The following is an 18,463-nucleotide window of genomic DNA, read 5'->3' as shown; positions in this document are numbered from 1 at the left end:
AATCAGGTCTAAAAAAATATGTAATAAACGGAAGTAGCAGAAAAGATGGAGTTTGTTGTTCTGATAAGATCTCATCAGCTATAGCAGGTAATAATAATAAGAAGACAATAACATCTGTAACATGTTAAAGAACCATAACAAAAGTATTTTTTTGTCTTGGTTGTTCAGTCTTGTAGGCCAGAGTATGAAACAGATGGAGTCACTGGGTTAAGAGCATAGTTAAGACTAATGATGCTTAATGGCTCATTATCACAATGCATTTGTGTCACTGTTTTTTAAAGGAAAAAAATTGCATCGTCCTCATATTTTCAGGAATCATAGACGTGTTAAACTTGGTCACCAAACCATGTTTTGGTCACTGCTGCTGCTCACTGTGGTGCTCTCTGAGCTGTAATGCTGCTTTTTTTAAATGGGAAAATATAATGTAATTCTGTTCTTGAGTTAGCAGGATGAAATGTTTAAAAGGCCAGTGTACGAGATCTCATTAATACAGAGGAGATTTAGTGGATATAGAGGGCATTCAGGCCGAATCACTGTTTCCTGGCTTTAATATCCAACATGTCATTATTCTCTCTGACTCACTTGTCTTTTTACAGTGCCTGCTTCTATTATTAAAACTGTATTATTCAAATCCTGATTGGTTGTTTGATTCAGACTAGGTCCAGTTCTTTTTTCTTTTTTTTTTTTACACACTGGTGTGGTGGTTAGCACTGTTGCCTCACAGCAAGAAGGTTTCAGGTTCGAATCCAGGTCTTTCTGTGTGGAGTTTGCATGTTCTCCCCGTGCTTGCGTGGGTTTTCTCCGGGTACTCCGGCTTCCTCCCACAATTCAAAGACATGCAGGTTAATTGGTGACTCTAAATTGCCCGTAGATGTGACTGTGAGCATGAGTGGTTGTCTGTTGGCTGGCAAACAGTCCAGGGTGTACCCTGCCTTTCGCCTCTCGTCAGCTGGGATAGGCTCCAGCTCCCCCACGACCCTGACGGATAAGCGGTATAGATAATGGATGGAGTGAACAGTTGGTCGACAATGGGAATCCTCAGATCATGAGCTTCTCAGGGTCACATCTCTATGTTAAAAGGACGTTAAAACAGAATTTAGTGGTGATTTGTAGTATTCAATTATTTGTCTTAACATAGTAAAGGTCCTCCTTTTCACAAGTAAAAAGTAAAACGTGGATTGTTTATTACTGCCTTTCAGTAAAAATTTGATGAAGTAATTGTTGCCATATGGCAACATCATGCAATAGAGGGGCTATTTAGAATAATAGGCTATCAAATGAGATTCATATCATATGGTGAAGACATTTGGATCATAATTAAAAATGATGCACAATCAGTAAATGTCCCACTTGACCAGTACTCATCTCTATGTGTTTTAAAGAAAGTCTAAACCATCCGTACATTATGTATTTTAGTTTCTAAACATGAACAAGGACACTGGTCATTGCCCTCCAAACACATCTGAAACCATACTATTGCCTCTGATCACCAATCATATCATACCTGATTACACTATAATAATAATATATTACAGTCTTTATGTAGTTGGGAAACTAAATACAAGTAAACTCATAAAAAAGTTTAGCCTGGAGAGCGTTGACGCCCTTTCCTGTGTTATAATGGCCTGACTATGTGTGGGGTGTTGAAGGAGCAGGTGCAGATGGTGGATGTTAAGATGTTGTGACTTATGAAGAATAACAGAAGAAAAACGTTCTTATGTCATGACCAAAGAGAGGTCGTATAACACCTTGAGTGAAACTGTGTGCATCTCGCTGCAGTTCTATAGGGACTATAGTGGTGTGGAGAGTGAGTGAGGATATATCTGTGTCATATCTGTGTAATGGTGATGACGGCTAAAGCTTGCAAGCAATAAAGGTCTACTGAGAATCAGAATATTGTGTCCTCTGGTATTTAAGATCCCACGACACTGTCGCCAGAGATATTTCTACCCTCGTCCTGTGCTCCATGAGGAAATTGTTTCTCTAAAACAGAAATTGCTTGTCCTCAGACTTGTTTCTCTCTCCGTTAAAAAAACGGCATTTTCTTAGACTTCTTCAAGACTTTCTTCTTCTTTTCTTAGAGAAAAATTACACTTTTGTCTCTGAGATGTGTTCCTCCCATGCTGCATGTAATCAGGAAATTACCCATAATGACTACACTGAGTGTTTTAGGATTCCCCTCACAGTTACAAATGTGAAATACAAAATGTGAAGCTGCTGCATTGAAAAGTTTCTTAAGGCATAAACACACGTATCTTTCACAAGCAAAATATGATCATTTGCATTTAATACATTGACTGTGTGGTAGTTGAGTATCTATGCTGTCACTAAGGTCTACTGTAACCTAGTAAAAGTGTCTACATAATGATGAGTGTCTGGGGATTATTATTATTATCATCATCTGTCATTGTTGGTGTTATTATTTAATGGAAGGGACAAAAATCTGTCAAAATCAATCAATGTAATCAAAGGGGTCACTTCACATGGAACGTATTGAAAGGAAATCTTGCATTTTCCATCAAGTAATAAGAAATACAACAGAAGAAGCGTGAAAGTCCTGAGAGGCAAGTGAGAACAAAAACAATCTGTACTGGGTTTATGACTTAACAACAGTTTAAACATTTAAAATTAATCTAATTTAACCATCAGCCCTGTGATCATTAGCTAAAATCCCTACCTATAGAGATAAAATCTATATTTTTTCAATACCCCAAGCCTTATTTCAGAACTACAACAACAATCTGAAACATGAGCCTAAAAAATGTTGCAAAAGAAAAAAAATGCAAAAAAATTTGCTGGTTTTTGCGGATTCACTGCATATTTCATTACACACTGTAGAAAAAGCCATTATTTTTATGCAAATGTTTAGGTCAAATAAATGAATAACACATTATCAATCAAAATTAACATGCTACATGAAATCAGTTTTGTATTTCTAATCATAATTTTGACTCATACTGTCAAATCATTGTCTCTGTGTTAGTCAAACATTAATTAATCGATGGCCTGTAAGTGTGGACTCCTGCCACCAGGTGTGTGTGTGTGTGTGTGTGTGTGTATGTGTGTGTGTGTGTGTGTGTGTGTGTGCTGGAGGATTTGCAGTTCACCCTCCAGACCAGCAGGTGGCGGTAATGCGCCTCCACGTTGTTGACCATCCGCCGTAGAAGCGGAAATAAGGCAACAAACACAACTCTGGCGGAGAACACACGTGGGTACGCAAGTTTATCAAAGTGATGTGGTGTCAGTGTAGGTAGAAAACATGTCGAAGAGGCAGATACCCGTGTCTGAAGAAAACACCGGCCCCGGAGTGGGACATGAGGAGGAGGAGGTCCAGGAGCCGCCGCCGGAGACCAGACGGACCCGCAGCGGCCGCACAGTGCGCACCCCTGCCGCACTGCTCTACTCGGAAGCTCCGATAAAGACTCCGGCCCGGAGGACGAGGAGGTCGGTCCTCCAGGAGCTGCCACCGGTGGAGGAGAAAAACACGGAGGAGAAACCTGTGAGTATCCCCGAGGAGAAGCTCAGCGAGTCTGCCGAGCCGGAGGCTGAAGCGGACACACACACAGCCGAAGGAGACGCTCTTCCTCCCGGGCCTGGACCTGCAGAAACGGGGCCCACAGGTGCCGAGACCGTCCCGCAGAAGAGGCCTCGTGTGGGCTCAAGTGGGAACCAGAAGCCGGTTGTGCCGCTGGGGAAACCCAAATCAGGCCGAGTGTGGAAGGACCGCAGCAAGCAGAGGTGAGGATCCCACAGTGGCTGCACCCAGGGAGCTCTTCTTAAAATACAGCTGTCACACACTGATCCAGTTCTTCTGCTTTGCAAGACACCAAAAGTACAGTGGTCAAACACTTAATTCATTAGACAATTACAGGTTATTTTACAGCAGCACCTCTATTCTTCTTCTTTATTTACATGCTAAGCTGCTTCATACTTCTCCACTATATGTCAGAAATATAAAAAAAAAATATATATATAGGTGAAATTACTCAACAGTAAATAAAGTATAGAATTTCATCTTGACAAACTACAACATTATCTCACACAATAATAGGAATTATCCAATCACAGGGGCCAGTCTGCATAGTGAGTACTTTTAATACTTTCATGTCAGCCCACAAGCCTCTGTATGTTGATTTAATCCTTCTCAGCACTATAGATTACTGTTGATACATTCGTCATGAAAATGTGCAGCATGATGAGAAAGTCATGAATCCGTTCTACTGGTGTAGAAATATTAGTGTTGAGTATTAGTTCTGACAGCAAATATCAAGTCTGCATCTGCTGAAAATGTAAAAAATCTGCTGTTGGATTATTTGTTACATGATCTAAATCTGTATCAGTGTTTTTTCAGGTAAGATTGTTGTTTGGTAGTTTGTGTTAAAGCAACATGTAACACGGAGGAATTTGAGAAGTCTGGCTCATTTCATTGAATGAAAAAGTGGAATCGGTGCATCCCTGTTTTACAGTGGGACACTTTGTCAAGCGGGTTTGTATTATTTGTGAACCTGCCTGATGTGGTTTTGTCTCTCAGGTTTTCTGCACTGCTGAGAGATAAGCCGCTGTGCTCTTCTTGGGAAAAGAAGATGGAGGCCAAGCGGGAGAAGGAGCTGGTGAAACAGTACTCAGTGCAGCTAAAAGAGGAGAAAGCCAAACAGAAGGAGGTAAGCTAAAGCTGTGAGATGATTTATCCCGAGCGTCACAGAATTTGCACCTTTTTTTTTTTTTTGCTCATTCTCATGTTTCCTGGCTTTATAGGAAAAGAGGAAAAGGAGAGAGGAGAACCTGAAACGTCGTGCAGAGAACGAACGCAAAGCAGAGATCGTGCAAGTGGTATGTTAACTGTCGCTCACACACGAAGTCTAGCAGCCCCAATTTAAACTGACTCCACAACAACCGCACCATACACCAGTTCTACTTTTGCACTAGAGAATATAAGAGAAAGAACTGTATTCTACGGCTACGCTATAAAACGATCTTGATATGGTATCATGATAAAAATGTATGCAGATAATGATGATAAAGCTTAGACATTTTTACCTGATACGGATCAATCTAACAGCCTGGCACGGCAGAATGAAATTGCAGGAAATTAGCATCTTTAAACCCAGCGTTTATGACCATAAACCATAGGCAGTATTTAAGCATGGACGATACTCACAGGTGAAGCTAAAACATGTGGATCGCCCCCCCTTTGGTGACTGCCTGCAGCCTTGACACTTCACCTACACCTCCAAGTACTGCTGAGCATTTTAGAAGTATATAATAAGAATAGATAAAACATAGTAAGCACAATTAGCAATTAATGTGTCATTTAAGTGAATGACTCTAAGCAAACTGTTTTTAAATGTTTGTATGATGCAGTGCCTCATAGTGGGACACAGACAGTTATAGTAAACAGTTTGTATTATGTGATTTTTCATTTCTTTGCCAGGTTGATATAGAAATTTCTTAAATATATTTAAGTAAAATCACATATTGCATTAGTTACAACCACATGCAGAGTAATTGTTTGGTGAAACTAACACATTAAAGTTATGAACTCGCTCAGGCTTTGATTTGCACAGTGAAAACAGGCGTGATGAAGTGAAAAAGAAGTTGTCCTTCAGCAACCCAAGCTTTCTGTTGGTGATACGACCTTTGTTTATATTCTGCCGTCTCATTCGTATCGCAGATCAAGAACACAGCAAAGATCAAGAGGATGAAGAAGAAACAACTGAGGAAAATCGAGAAGAGAGACACGCTGGCTCTGCTGCAGAAGTCACAGAAGCAGAAGCAGAACGTGAAAGCCAAAGGGCAGAAAAGTAACAAGGTTGACCAAGATCTCACTTAAAAAGACTGTGGGGTAGTAAAAATGCATCTGTTAAGGACTTTGCCTACATGTTTTATAGTCAGATGTCTGGAATACAACAAACTGTGGGAGGACTACTTTACACATTAACCTAAGGTAATTAGAAATACAGAAGGATTATTATGTTGTAACATGTTGCACCATCACCAGGTGATCACACATGAACAATTAAGATTAAACTTTTTTTTTTTGGGGTATATAAATGTCCTCTTACTCATGTGCCTATTGCCCTGATATTTCTCCTTAACAACCTGTGTGCCTATAAAACCATACATACAACCAGCTTTGTTTCACCAAGAGGATTTTATATTGAATACATTTCTAAATTGTTCATCTAATAGTCACAGTAATTGATGGTCTGGAAAGCTGCACACATAAAAGGTGAATGAAGGTGGTGTCTGCTGTATGTTGATTAGCATTTCATACAGTTCATTTCATACTCTTCCATTGTTAACATGTGGAGCTCTGAGTTTAGTGTCATCGACAAAATGTGACAAGTAAAACTCTGAAGGACTGTGTGACGTTACATTTGTCTTGACAGTTCTTAAATCTCCCCCATTTAATCAGAGTACACTGAATATCTCTGAGTTTTGGACTGTTGATCGGACTAAACAAGCAATTGGAAGGCATCAGCCTGGGCTTTAGGGCAGTATAATGGGCATTTTTCACTACTTACCAACACTTTATAGACAAATCAGTTTTGTCTCATTACTATGGCATCATCTGAGATGTGCAGTGTGTGGGAGTTTTGGGTGGGATTAATGTAAGACTCATTGTTTTCTGTAAGTAAGACGTGGGCTTGGGCGACCGGTTCATAGTATTTACAGCACTGGCGCTGCACAGTAATACATTCTTGTTGTCATGTGTTTTTGTGCATCTTCTCTGTCTGCAACTCCTCTGGACGGACAATACTGGACGGATCAGTTTTACGTGTTGAACAAACTCAGTTAAAACAGTAGTTGTGATTCACTAGATTTTCCTCACCCCCCATAACTGGCCGGTTGACATCATAGAAAAAACACACCTATAGAAAGGTTTGGTTTTGTTTTGAACCAGAGCTTCTGCAGACTGATTCCATAACTGATTTGTTAGGATCCACTGAAGTTACTCACAATACATCATGAATCAATCCTTGTCTCTATTGGCTAGTTTGACAGTAAGTTGTTGAAAACGGTTATTTCCTGTATACAGCTTGAGTCTACAATCACAAGCACGCTAAGAGGATCAAAGGTTGTAACAACAAAGATGAAAAATATAAAGCTTACAGCAGGTTTGGCATCGACTGGTGGAGATCTGCACTCTGCTGAGAACAACTTCTCTAGCAAATGAGATTAAAATGAGACCATGTAACTATTGAAAGAAAAAAATAAGTTCCTTTTCCAAATGAAAAAATAAATTTATAAGCAACAAAATTTTTTTACCACTTCGACACACGAGGGGTTTTTGCTGCTACAGCTCTTCTGCGTTAAAGGTCCCATATTATGCAAAATGCACTGTTTTAATGCACTAGGATGTGTCCCGATGTGTCTACAGACACGCAAACGGTTATAAAAGACCATCTCTCTTTTTCTCCTGCTCCATCTTTCAGTACATATGTATGAAAACACACCGTGTAGATTTGGCTCTCTTTGTGATGTCATAACGGGGTCTGTTGATCATGTGTCCTCCTCCAGCACTTCGACAGGTCGACTGTCCCCGGCACTGAAATCCTCCTGAAACTACTTCGCTTTCCACCATTGTTTTTTTCCCTCACTAACGCCAGCTCCCACCAACAAGAAAGTGTAGACTGTGAGAACAAAGCACCAGATAGTTCAGAAAGAGGCCGAAAACAGCTGCAGCAGCCACATCTGCTATGAGAAAAAAAAACGTGTTCTGATCATTAAACCATGTGAACCTGTTCTCAAAAGACCTCCAAATACAAGTATCAACTAGAAAATGAGCAGAATATGGGACCTTTAACATTTTTAGACCTTTTTAGCCCCTTTTATATTTAGCCTGAGATTCAACATAATACACAAGGACATGAATGCACCAGAGACACTGGAGCTGAATAATAATGTTTTGTTTCATTGGCATAGTCTCCGGGGGTTTTACTCTAACCTCAAACAGCATGACAGCGATACCGATTGTGACGCATAGCTTTATAATGCGGCATCTATGTTTATGAATGCATCACAAGACAGGGTTTCAGTCGAAAACACTGTGCTGTACGTTCCACCAAAATAGATGGAGTAAATTTGGAGAGTGGGTGGCACACACAAAGACACCGTGCCTCTTCCTCACCTTTGTTCTCATTCCAGGCGCTTCACACGGCACAGTCATTATTTAAGTACTGCCTAAGGAGCCTATGCACAAATAAGTCACAATGGTCATATACACACTGCTGTCTTTGTGTCTCATGGAAAGTCAACTCCATCAGTTCGTCACCAGCCTGTTTGCTTTGTAAATCCTCCCAGCTGCAGTAGAATATGTGGCGTGTCCACATATATGTATTTCCTTTAAAATGCATGGATGAATAAGGCGATTTGTCACACTGAGGTGACCGATGTGGAAGGAATGATCATCCATCGGACGTGCTTAATGCTGGGTTTCTTTCACATCATTTTTCACGTCTGTCGTTGGCCTTATAAAGGCAGTGACAAACGGAGAAGGTCGAGTTAAAGGTGCACCTCTGAGGGTGAACTAATTAAAGACGGAGATAAGAACTCAAGGCAGCTCTAAGAAGTTTTGTAAGTACAATCTTTTTCTCTCTTTTCATCTCTTTCAACAAAACAGCTTCACTGGTTTTATTATAAGATATGATAAGATAAGAGAGACTTTATTTATCCCACACCAGGGAAATTTACTTGTTACAGCAAGAGGAGATAGAAAAGGGGCAGAAATAAAGTGTTAGTAAAAGAAGTGCAAAAACAAGGGAGATTTTAGTTTTATTTTTTTAAAGTCATTTTTTAGATATCTCTGACAGACTTAATTTTAATCCGTTAACAAAATAATTTTAATTTTTTTCCTTTAGATTTTTACAGAGATTTAAAATGCTGCTGACAATTCTGATACAACTCCTGATCGTCGGTGAGTAAAGCATGTTTTTATTGTTGCAGCACCTTTTTGAAAAGGAGTCCAGTCCTCTCTTACACTGAGGTTTTATGTATTGTTCATTAGCATCAGCAAAGGCTCAGACAAACGCAACCGCCGCAGCAAACACAACTGACGCAGCTACGACTGCAGGAGCCACGGCCGCAGGAGCTACGACTGCAGGGGCCACGGCCGCAGGAGCTACGACTGCAGGGGCCACGGCCGCAGGAGCTACGACTGCAGGGGCCACGGCCGCAGGAGCTACGACTGCAGGGGCCACGGCAGCAGGAGCTACGACCGCAGGAGCTACGACTGCAGGGGCCACGGCCGCAGGAGCTACGACCGCAGGAGCTACGACCGCGACTGCAGCAGCTACGATGGCTGCGATCACAACAAACTCGACAAACACGAACAGCACTGCCACCAGCACTGCTGCTGCTGCACACGCCGGCATCGTGTATATAAGCAGTCTGGTCATGTGTCACTTCAGTGTTGCTCTCTACAAGTTTCTCTTCACCGTGTAACCTGGTCGTCTATTTATGTATCTATTTTTTACAAAACTCTATTAAACACAGAGAATGTAATTTATGTTATATAACAGTCATGTTAGGAAGCACTCGTGTTGATAGGTTTAGAAAATCTAGATGATTCAGTGTGTTAAAATGGTTAAAAGTTTAGAAAGAACTCAGAATATCTCAGTTTGTGTCTTTTTATTGTCACGGTTTGTTTCAAAACTCTACATGTAATCAGGGACCTTTATGAAAAAAGTTTTTTTTAAATATTAATAATATGCCTGGAAACAAGTTATCCTCTGTTATCCTCTGTAAAATGTTCTGACATTTTATCCCCACTCAGTAAATACAAAACTAAATTTTCCACATTGTGGTTTCTTCTAATGTCTCTTTTGTTAATCAGGCAGTGAGACAGTGTTCTGATTAATGACCCTAAATGTATCCTGGGTGTGTCGGCATACATCAAAATGACGTGTTGAGACTGAGACCATTTGCCAAAGTGACACTGTTTTTAAAAAAAACAGGCTTCAACCACAATGAAAGAAAGGTTTAAGATTCCTGTTTAAGACACTGGTTTTTCTGTTACTCAAAAGACAATGTGGCCATAGGACGAAACCCGTTCTTGATTTCAGAAAAATAGAATGTAAACAAAGCAATTTGCTCTGTACGTGCATCCTCACACACCCAGAACAGATGAACCTGGGCTACGTTACACGTGAAGAGAAGTTTGTAATGATCAATGACAGGCTAACAGTGCTCAGATTAACCAACCATGAGCCTGAGCCAAACATTTGCTGGAGGCCCTTTTTTGTGGTTTAATGACATTTTGACCAGAGTCCCCCAAACCAATGAGTACTCCTGTTGTTTGCTGTGTGTCAAATTAGTTTCTGGTTATCTAATTAAACACATATTTACTCTGGAATATGTATTGATTTTCCACATAGAGCCTCTCTGCTTCATTATCATAACATTATCATTTTAGGCAAAGTTGCCCTTTAATGGTATGTGTTTTGTCTTTAATGTCAGTCACACATACACTACTCACAAAAAGTTAGGGATATTCAACTTTCAGGTGAAATATATGGAAAATGTAAAAAGTGAATGCTACAGTGATATTATATCATGAAAGTAGGGCATTTAAGTAGAAGCATGCAATGGTAATTTCATTCATCTTAAACAATTTATTTGAAGAAAATCTAACAGTGGTAGGTATACCACAACAAAACATTTTCGGTGTCTCAATAAATTGGGATGTGGCCAAAGGACGTCCACTCCTCTCCTTTCTGTGACTCTTCCAGTCTCTGTATCACTGTTACAACCTCCTGATGACACCCTGTGACCCTCTAAGCTCAGTGAACACCTCCGTCTGAGGACTTCCTGTTTGAAGCCTCGCAGTGTTGAGGTGCTGCTGATCAATTGTTAGGTGTCGTCTTGGTCTCATGATGTCAGAATGTGAACAGCATGATGAGGAGGACTGTTTAAATACCAATTCTAACTGAAGCAGGAAATGTATTGGTCGATTCATGGATCAAACCTGTTGTGAATTTTGCTGTTAAGCTTCTTGTTAGAGAACAGCAACTTGTGCAAAAAGTACTGAAACACTGAACAGTTGGACATGTGCATTAAAAAGTTTAGAGAAGGTCACATTAAGTTCACCTGGAAAGGTTAGAATGCATTTTAGGTTCATCCTGAAATTTCACCTGAAAGCTGAATCACTGTGGTGTATCTATTAGATCATTGTAAAAGGACAGTTTCATGGGTTCAATAATGGCTATGCTGGTTTATATCTGATCTCAAACACGACCATTAAACTAAACTAAACTAACTGATTGGTTCCTCATCTCCCATCAGTCCCTTTGTGTGTCTCTACAGGATGGTTACACTGGCTGTGCAGCAGTGACACAAAAACACAGGATGACAACACACCACTGAACAAAAACAGTCAAATAAAAGTAAAATAACACGAGTTTAAAACTGAGCTGAACTCTAAGGGTCACTGAGGTCACATGTCAGTCACGTGAGGCTCATCAGTCACAAGAACCAGGGCGTGAACGTGGCGACATTTAAGGTCCATCTACATAAGCACGTAAAAACAGAAACTTGACAGGCCGTTTACCTCATGTTAGCATGTTAGCATGTGTCCACGTCGTTCAAGACGTCAAAATAAAAAAACGTCTTTAAAAAAACTTCTGAGGGATCTCACCCGACCTCCGCTGCTCCTCAGCGGCTCCTCATCGCTGTTCGAGGCTGCCAACATAGCACACCTGTATGTCTGACTAAATTGTCAGGGGCCCGGTTGCATTGTGGGTGATGTAGGCGCCAAGTTTCGACACTTACGAACAATGTGTGAGGAGTTCGGGAGATGATATTTGGCCCTGCTGTATCAATTTTGATCATTTAAAAAAACATAAAAGAATCTGTCTTTTAAACCTCTATGGTACCGTGTTGCCCTCAGGCAACAAACCCATTTTTGGCCTGTCACATCTTCAAAATACATCCCTTTGAATGATGCAATACTTTAAAAAAGAGGGAAGACTATAGGGAACCAATAACAATGCTTTAATTTGTCACATGTCTTTCAGGAGGCCATATTGAAACCCTTTTTTGCTCCACAAAAAGGGTCTGGAAACATAATTTCCTGGCCCTTTTCCATCTGGAAAAAAATATATTCACACTAATAGGTGAGTAAACCTTAATTTTTAATAGTTTAATGCAATTTATTTGCTAATTAAATAATGGAAACTTGTTAAAATGCAACTTGCCCTGAGGCAACAGCGTACCATTATGGAAAATTGCATATGTTGCCTTGAGGCAACAGTGAGCCACTATGGAATCACCATGGCAGCATGAAATTTTGTTCAAAAACATACCATTCATCATAATTTGTTTTTTATCTTTACAATTACAAATACAAAAGATAAATTTGATGTTGGTTGCAGTAAAGTAAAATTCAGGCTATGTCTGTGAAGGTCATAGGTCATAGTTATTCCTTAGGAGTTGAGCAAAAGTCAGCTGGACTTGTTGAAGGTACTTGAAGACGTTTCGCCTCCCATCCAAATCTGAAGAAGCCTCTTGGATGGGAGGCTAAACGTCTTCAAGTACCTTCAACAAGTCCAGTTGACTTTTGCTCAACTCCTAAGGAATAAAGTTCAGGCTATTACTAAGAGTCTACTATTACAGTGACCACTGGCCTATTTGGGTGGAGAAAAAGGGCCGGTGCAGTGAAAGTGCAGTGCACAAAGTGTGTCACCTAGCTGTGCTTCTCCTGAAAACACACACTGAAAAAAAACTGCTTCATGGAGTTCCATCAGCACTGAGCAGCAACACCACAAATGATGGCAACGCATGTCAGGAAGGAAACATGCATTGAAATGAAGCAGTGATGATCAAACACTGGAATTTGACACTAGTTTCTTGTTTTGCAAATGGTTATGATCTTTGTTTTGATGAAGTGGTTTGTGTAAAGTTCAAAGAATTACGCTTGGACTCTTGGAGTCATTCATTTCAATGGGTTGTTCCACAATGGTACAATGTTGCCTACAGGCAACATTCAGACAAGAAACCCTTTAAAAGAGTTCCTTTTATAATGCTTTTACATTTAAAATGACATGTATTGTAATCTGTTGAAGCAATTGAATATTTTACACGTTTATGAAATAAATTATCTTCAAATTGAAAAAAAAAAATCATTCTTTTTCACTTATGCACCATTATGGTACAATGTTGCCTACAGGCAACGAACCCCCAAAACTTCCAAAAAATAAAATTTCTTTCTTTCACATTTCTTTAGATTATGTTTATTTGGTCTATTTTAAGACAGAAAAACACTCCAAAGATTTTTTTTCTAACTGGCATCAAAATGTGTACCATAGAGGGTTAAAATAAGTGCCTGAGCATTGAGATGTTGCTCTGCCAATGAACAGCAGATAAACTACCACTCATCAACCTCAGGTCATTAAATATTACTGAGGGTCAAATCTCCCTTTAAAGAGGTGATCCAACTTCAGCCTCTCTAAGGATCATATTCAGTATATATCATTTTACCTCCATGAGGAAAATGTGAAAAGTCATCAGATAGTCATGGTGATGTTTGACCACAAGGTGGTGCTATTATATAGTCTTTAAATATGTCCCTGGTCAGCCAAAGATATTCATAAGTCTTTATTTGTGATCAGTGCACAAGTAAATCTGTACAACCATTCATTGGTGTAACCTGTTGAGATAGAACTATAAGGTTGCAGCATTTTGACAATGCATGCAAGGAAAAAACTCACACACATTCCAAAACTTGGAAATTTTATTTACAGTTCAAGTCAGTCACATGCAACATTTTCTTAAAATGAATAAACATGAAATTAGCAAAAACAAGAAAAGAAAAAAAAATGCATATTATTTTCTCCAAAATAGCAATATACAAAAATAGAGCTTACAAATACTGTACAGCAATTGTCTCCAAAAATATTCTGCTGCAGAATTCTTAGTTTTACAAACAATGTCTGTGAGAGTTCACAAACATAATCAGTGTTAACAAAAAAGGGTGCGTGGGTCAGGGGGAGGGTGCTCAGGTACGCTGGTAAAGGTGGGAGGGTTTGTTGGGACAAAGAGGGGCGTTATTCGTGAGTTGGAGGGGCACTAGAAGAGCTTTAGAGGAATAAATAACACACCATACACCAACAGGAAGAAAGTTCACTTTAGGGAGGCAGTGATAGAGATTAAAAGTCCTCAATGGTCTGGTCGTCAAAACCAACCAAGGAAATCTATAGAGGATGTGTGTACCACGATTTTCTGTTTATATATATTTTTTATAAGTTTTGTCATATTCTGAGAGAGCACGTCTGCCATCAAACATCGTGCCTTGAACGGACAACCATGTGAATCATTCAGACACTTTCACCTTGTATATTTCTGCAACGAGGCGCTGATCCTGACTGTCAGATTTCATCTGACTGTGTCTTGTCTCTTTATGATGGAGTTATCTCAGTAGCAGCACTGACGTCAATGGTGATTTCAGTGGCAGGGAGCCATTTAATACTGTATTCATGGCTGGCTCAGTTTCCTTTCAGTTTGGCCATAATCTGACACTCGCCTACCTTTTTCTCTCTCTTTTCAAAATGCAGAACCCTCCTTCACGTTGGCTGGGACTTTGATTATCGTTCGTTTTGGGTTGGCACTTTGTTTTCAGTGGGATCAGGACGGCACATGGGAAGGAAACGGGGAAGTTTAGGTGGAAAGGCTTAAAGTGTTTACAATCAAACACAACACTTAAGATGGCCAAATGGCAGGAAGTGCTCAGCTGCCATTTAGTTTACATGAAGGAGCATTTTTTTGTGCACCTTATGTATAAATACACCACTAATGATACTACTCTCTACATACAATTAACAATGGTGATATATATCAGTGGCAACTTGACTATGCAAAATAGCATGCCTTCACATTAAATCTCTTCATATTCTTCTTCTGTCTCTCGTGAACCTTACATTCCAAGACGACGCCGTTAGCAGGAACGAAGCTTTAAGACTTGTGTTATTAGCACTGAGCTAGGAAATATGCCGTCTTCAGGGACAGTGGCAGAAATACTCGATGTATAGTTTATACAGTGACATTTTGGGGAGGACAGCATGAAGAATGTTGATTCTCATACTGTAACATTCGCAGCGAGATAAAGTTTAATGAGACAGTCACATCCTCTTAATGACCAAATCCTAAGAAGCATAAAGGTACCGAGCACAGTACATCACACAGCGGACTGAGGATGATGCTTGTTTTCTTCAACATGAAGCCATAACCTCTTCGCTAACAGGCCCAGCGATCAAAACGATTCTCTGATCATAAAGTAAATCATTAATCTACTGCAGAGAGAAGAGGTTGTGTTATTTTAATTAGCACAGCCATGGCCAGTTTTGTTTGTTGAGTTTTTGATCAAGCAGGGCTGATGTGGACAATATATTTCTTTGACTGAATACTTTTTTTTAATTTAGATTTAGAACTTAAGTTGCTTTAAAATGTTAATAGTTTCTCATTAGTGGTGGCGTAGAGCTGCATGAATATCAGAGGACTGGACCTCGCTAAGGGCATAAAACAACTGATTAAAGAGCTCCACATGGGATAGAGAGATCCTGCTGTTGCTCTCCTCTAACAGTTGACATTTTCACCTTACTGCACGCTCTGACCCAACCACAAAGGTCACGCCTGTGGGGTGTGGGCAGACATTCAACAGAGATGAAACATTCAAACCACAGAGGGCAGAGAAACAATGCTTTCCTGCCACAGAAGGTGAGGTGCATTGTCACTTTTTTAAAACCATTTGTGTGTTGGGGAGCTGTGCAACTCCATCCATGACATTTTTTGGTGTTAGGGAATAAAGTGTAATTGGGGATATTGTTGTGTTAAAGGCACAATCAATATTTTTGTGTTTTTTTTTTAATATATTCACAAATTCACATTTGAATTTGACTTTGAGTTAGTTACAAACTGGATTTAGTTTCTAAACCAATCAGAAATCACAATATAAGCCTGTTAAGGCTGTTTTGTCTATTTTCAGTCATGTTTGCAACATAAGACATCTAAACAAGCCTTCAACAGCACCTTGTCTAATGTATTTCATCTTGTTCGGCCTGATAGCAGGTGCCATTCTTTAGTTTCATGTTCTTATAGTGGGACTACTCTTTTTTCCCCCCACTTGAATCACCGATTGCCCCTTTAACAATTGTGTATGATTTTCATTTGACAATACACATCACAGGTGAAAGATAGCTTATCTTAGGTCCATTACTCTGAAGCACAGCTTTTTTCCTTTTTTGAAGCCACCCTTTTTAGGTCAGCACATTTACTCACAACACATTCACCAAATGCAGCTAACAAGGGATGAGGACAAAAAAAAAAAAAAGACCACAAAGGCCGACGGGGCTTAGAGTTACTGTATATGTGGCACAAAACAAAAAGCACCCTGTACCGTACAGAAAGAGGGAGAGGGGCGAAAGCACCAGAATACTGCAGCCAAAGAGCAGAACTACCCTGTATGTATGTGTGTGTGTGTGTGTGTGTGTGTGTGTGTGTATGAATGAAAACGCTGCTTCATTACAACCTGCTGACCACCGACTTTCTAACAGCCCTAGTGGGGCGAGGTGGGGGGGGGCAGCTCAGGCCCCAACCCGTGTACTTGTGTGTGTGTGTGTTTGTGTTTTACAAAGTAGTGTGTATCCAAAAACATATGCCAAAACACATGGTGATGATATGCTGAGGGCAGTAATTCTGATGCCGGTGTCAATCCGCTAACTCGTTCACTTTATGCAGCTGTACCAAGAAATTATAATAAATCTAAAAAAAAAAATAAATACAAATAATCTATTGGGGTAGAAGCAAAATAACGGCAACTGTATATGCAGCACATTTTAAGGAGGAGCTGAACAGCACAGACGGCAAAAGCCTGCTTCATCCTGGCCTCTTCCTACATTGAATCATTGATTGGTTGCTTGGCGGATATGTAATGCTAGTTTGAGATGAATCAACGTAACGCTTCGACATTTGTAGTTTTGTTTCGTGTCTTAATATGAAGAAAGCCACTGTAACATTCACACAGCTCAACAAAATGATGCAGCAGCAGAGCAAAATAAAACTGGAACCTTTACGTTACATTTTAGAGATTTTTGTCTAATATTGCCTCCGCACTGGTGTTTGTTCTGTAATAAACAGGTTTGTAGATAAAGCACCAGGTTATACACACTAATACTGGTTTAGATCATCACAGTAGTTGAAGTAGTTAATTTTGAAACTCTGATCTTCTGTTGGAGAGGTCCTGAATTGTTTTTTTTTGATAAAGAAAAATCATGGGCGGTGCCTGTGGTCACAGTATGTAGCCTGCACTTGTATATAAAAGGCTGTTACCTGGTAACATCCTTTGATATTGAACTAAAAATATAATTTGTTCACTATATCACCTTCCTGTACTGACAGAATGATAAAGAAAGGATAATAACAACAATCACATTTTAATGAATGACAAACAGGTGATGAGGGAACAAATTCTGTAGGCCTGGTGTGAAAAATTCAGGGTTTCAACACATTCAGACTTTTCACATTTAGTCAGACATAAAGTCTCGAGGTTGCTTTGAGCTTAATTTATCGTGTGTGCGTCTGTCTGTGTGTGTGTGTGTGTGGGTGCGCGCGCAATCAAAACACAAAGCATTGTCCAAATTTCCTGACATCTACCGACGTAGGTATTGTTGTCCCTTTGAGATACTTTTTCGTTTAAAAATCAAAGTCAACTAATTGAAAATGAAAATCCATGTGGCTTTGTACTGTACATAGAAATAATAGTTAATGATAAAATATAAAACATGACCTTGCTACTACGATCACAAGCAATTAAGGTTTGACTTCTCATAAAGTGCTTGTTAAAAAAAAAAAAAACTATTTATATTTTAGTGTATTGTAGTTCTTGGCTTTTTGTGTTTTTTTTTCTCCTGGTCTTTAGCTGGTGTCCACAGAAAAAGTGCTTTGGTTGTGAAAAAGTTATCGACCACATTTTGGCCAAGGAGGAAACTTCTTCTATATTAACTCTTCTTCATTGTCCGCGAAAAGAAAAAAAAAGAAAAACAGTTGATCATCAGAACTGTCAGAACTGATATCAGGAAATCCTTTAGTGAACCAATGCAACGCTAGGAGAAGAGAGGATGGCTGCAGATTCTCAGTTTTTGTGTTTTTGCATCTGTGCAGTAACTCCAGTTTCTGTCCACAGACTCATACCAAAGTGTACCTGTACAGGTGAGAGCATGAGTGATGGGATGTGTGACTGTAAGAGATGGTCTGAGTCCGCTACACCAGGTTCTCGATCCCAGGCAGAGGCTGCTGTATTGGCACAGCGGGATCTGTGTTGCCAGCCTGCTGGGCGAGCTGCAAGACGGGCATGTTGCACAGCGGGCACACTTTCCTCACCTCCAACCACTTAATGAGGCACCTGGAAGACAGTGGGCACACAGTTAAGGCAAGAGGGACAGACAGAGAGAAGTGAGGGGGTTCAGAAAATGCA

General features: G+C 39.9%; 3 protein-coding genes across 4 annotated transcripts in view; 1 reads left to right on the top strand and 2 right to left on the bottom strand.

The window, feature by feature from the left end:
• The first annotated feature begins 3,172 nt into the window (after positions 1-3,172).
• On the top strand, positions 3,173-6,305 carry ccdc86 (coiled-coil domain containing 86). Its single transcript, XM_070827794.1, has 4 exons — positions 3,173-3,738; positions 4,532-4,661; positions 4,756-4,830; positions 5,672-6,305. The coding sequence occupies exons 1-4, from the start codon at positions 3,260-3,262 to the stop codon at positions 5,828-5,830; spliced, it is 843 nt and encodes a 280-aa protein (XP_070683895.1). The 5' UTR covers positions 3,173-3,259; the 3' UTR covers positions 5,831-6,305.
• Positions 6,306-9,020: 2,715 nt separating this feature from the next.
• Positions 9,021-9,374, bottom strand: LOC139199230 (uncharacterized). The gene has a single exon (XM_070828267.1). It carries the CDS (start codon positions 9,372-9,374, stop codon positions 9,021-9,023), a length of 354 nt encoding a protein of 117 aa, XP_070684368.1.
• A 6,039-nt stretch (positions 9,375-15,413) lies between these two features.
• rnf24 (ring finger protein 24) overlaps positions 15,414-18,463 on the bottom strand; it is a 30,917-nt gene continuing 27,867 nt past the window's right edge. For both annotated transcript variants that reach the window (XM_070856624.1, XM_070856623.1), the window contains exon 6: positions 15,414-18,391. In XM_070856624.1, the coding sequence (XP_070712725.1) occupies positions 18,250-18,391 (142 nt within the window). In that variant the 3' untranslated portion in view covers positions 15,414-18,249. The remainder of the gene's footprint in view (positions 18,392-18,463) is intronic.

The sequence above is a fragment of the Pempheris klunzingeri genome, chromosome 3 (genome assembly GCF_042242105.1).
Source record: "Pempheris klunzingeri isolate RE-2024b chromosome 3, fPemKlu1.hap1, whole genome shotgun sequence".
Classification (NCBI taxonomy): domain Eukaryota; kingdom Metazoa; phylum Chordata; class Actinopteri; order Acropomatiformes; family Pempheridae; genus Pempheris; species Pempheris klunzingeri.
This window is presented reverse-complemented; position numbering and strand designations above follow the sequence as displayed.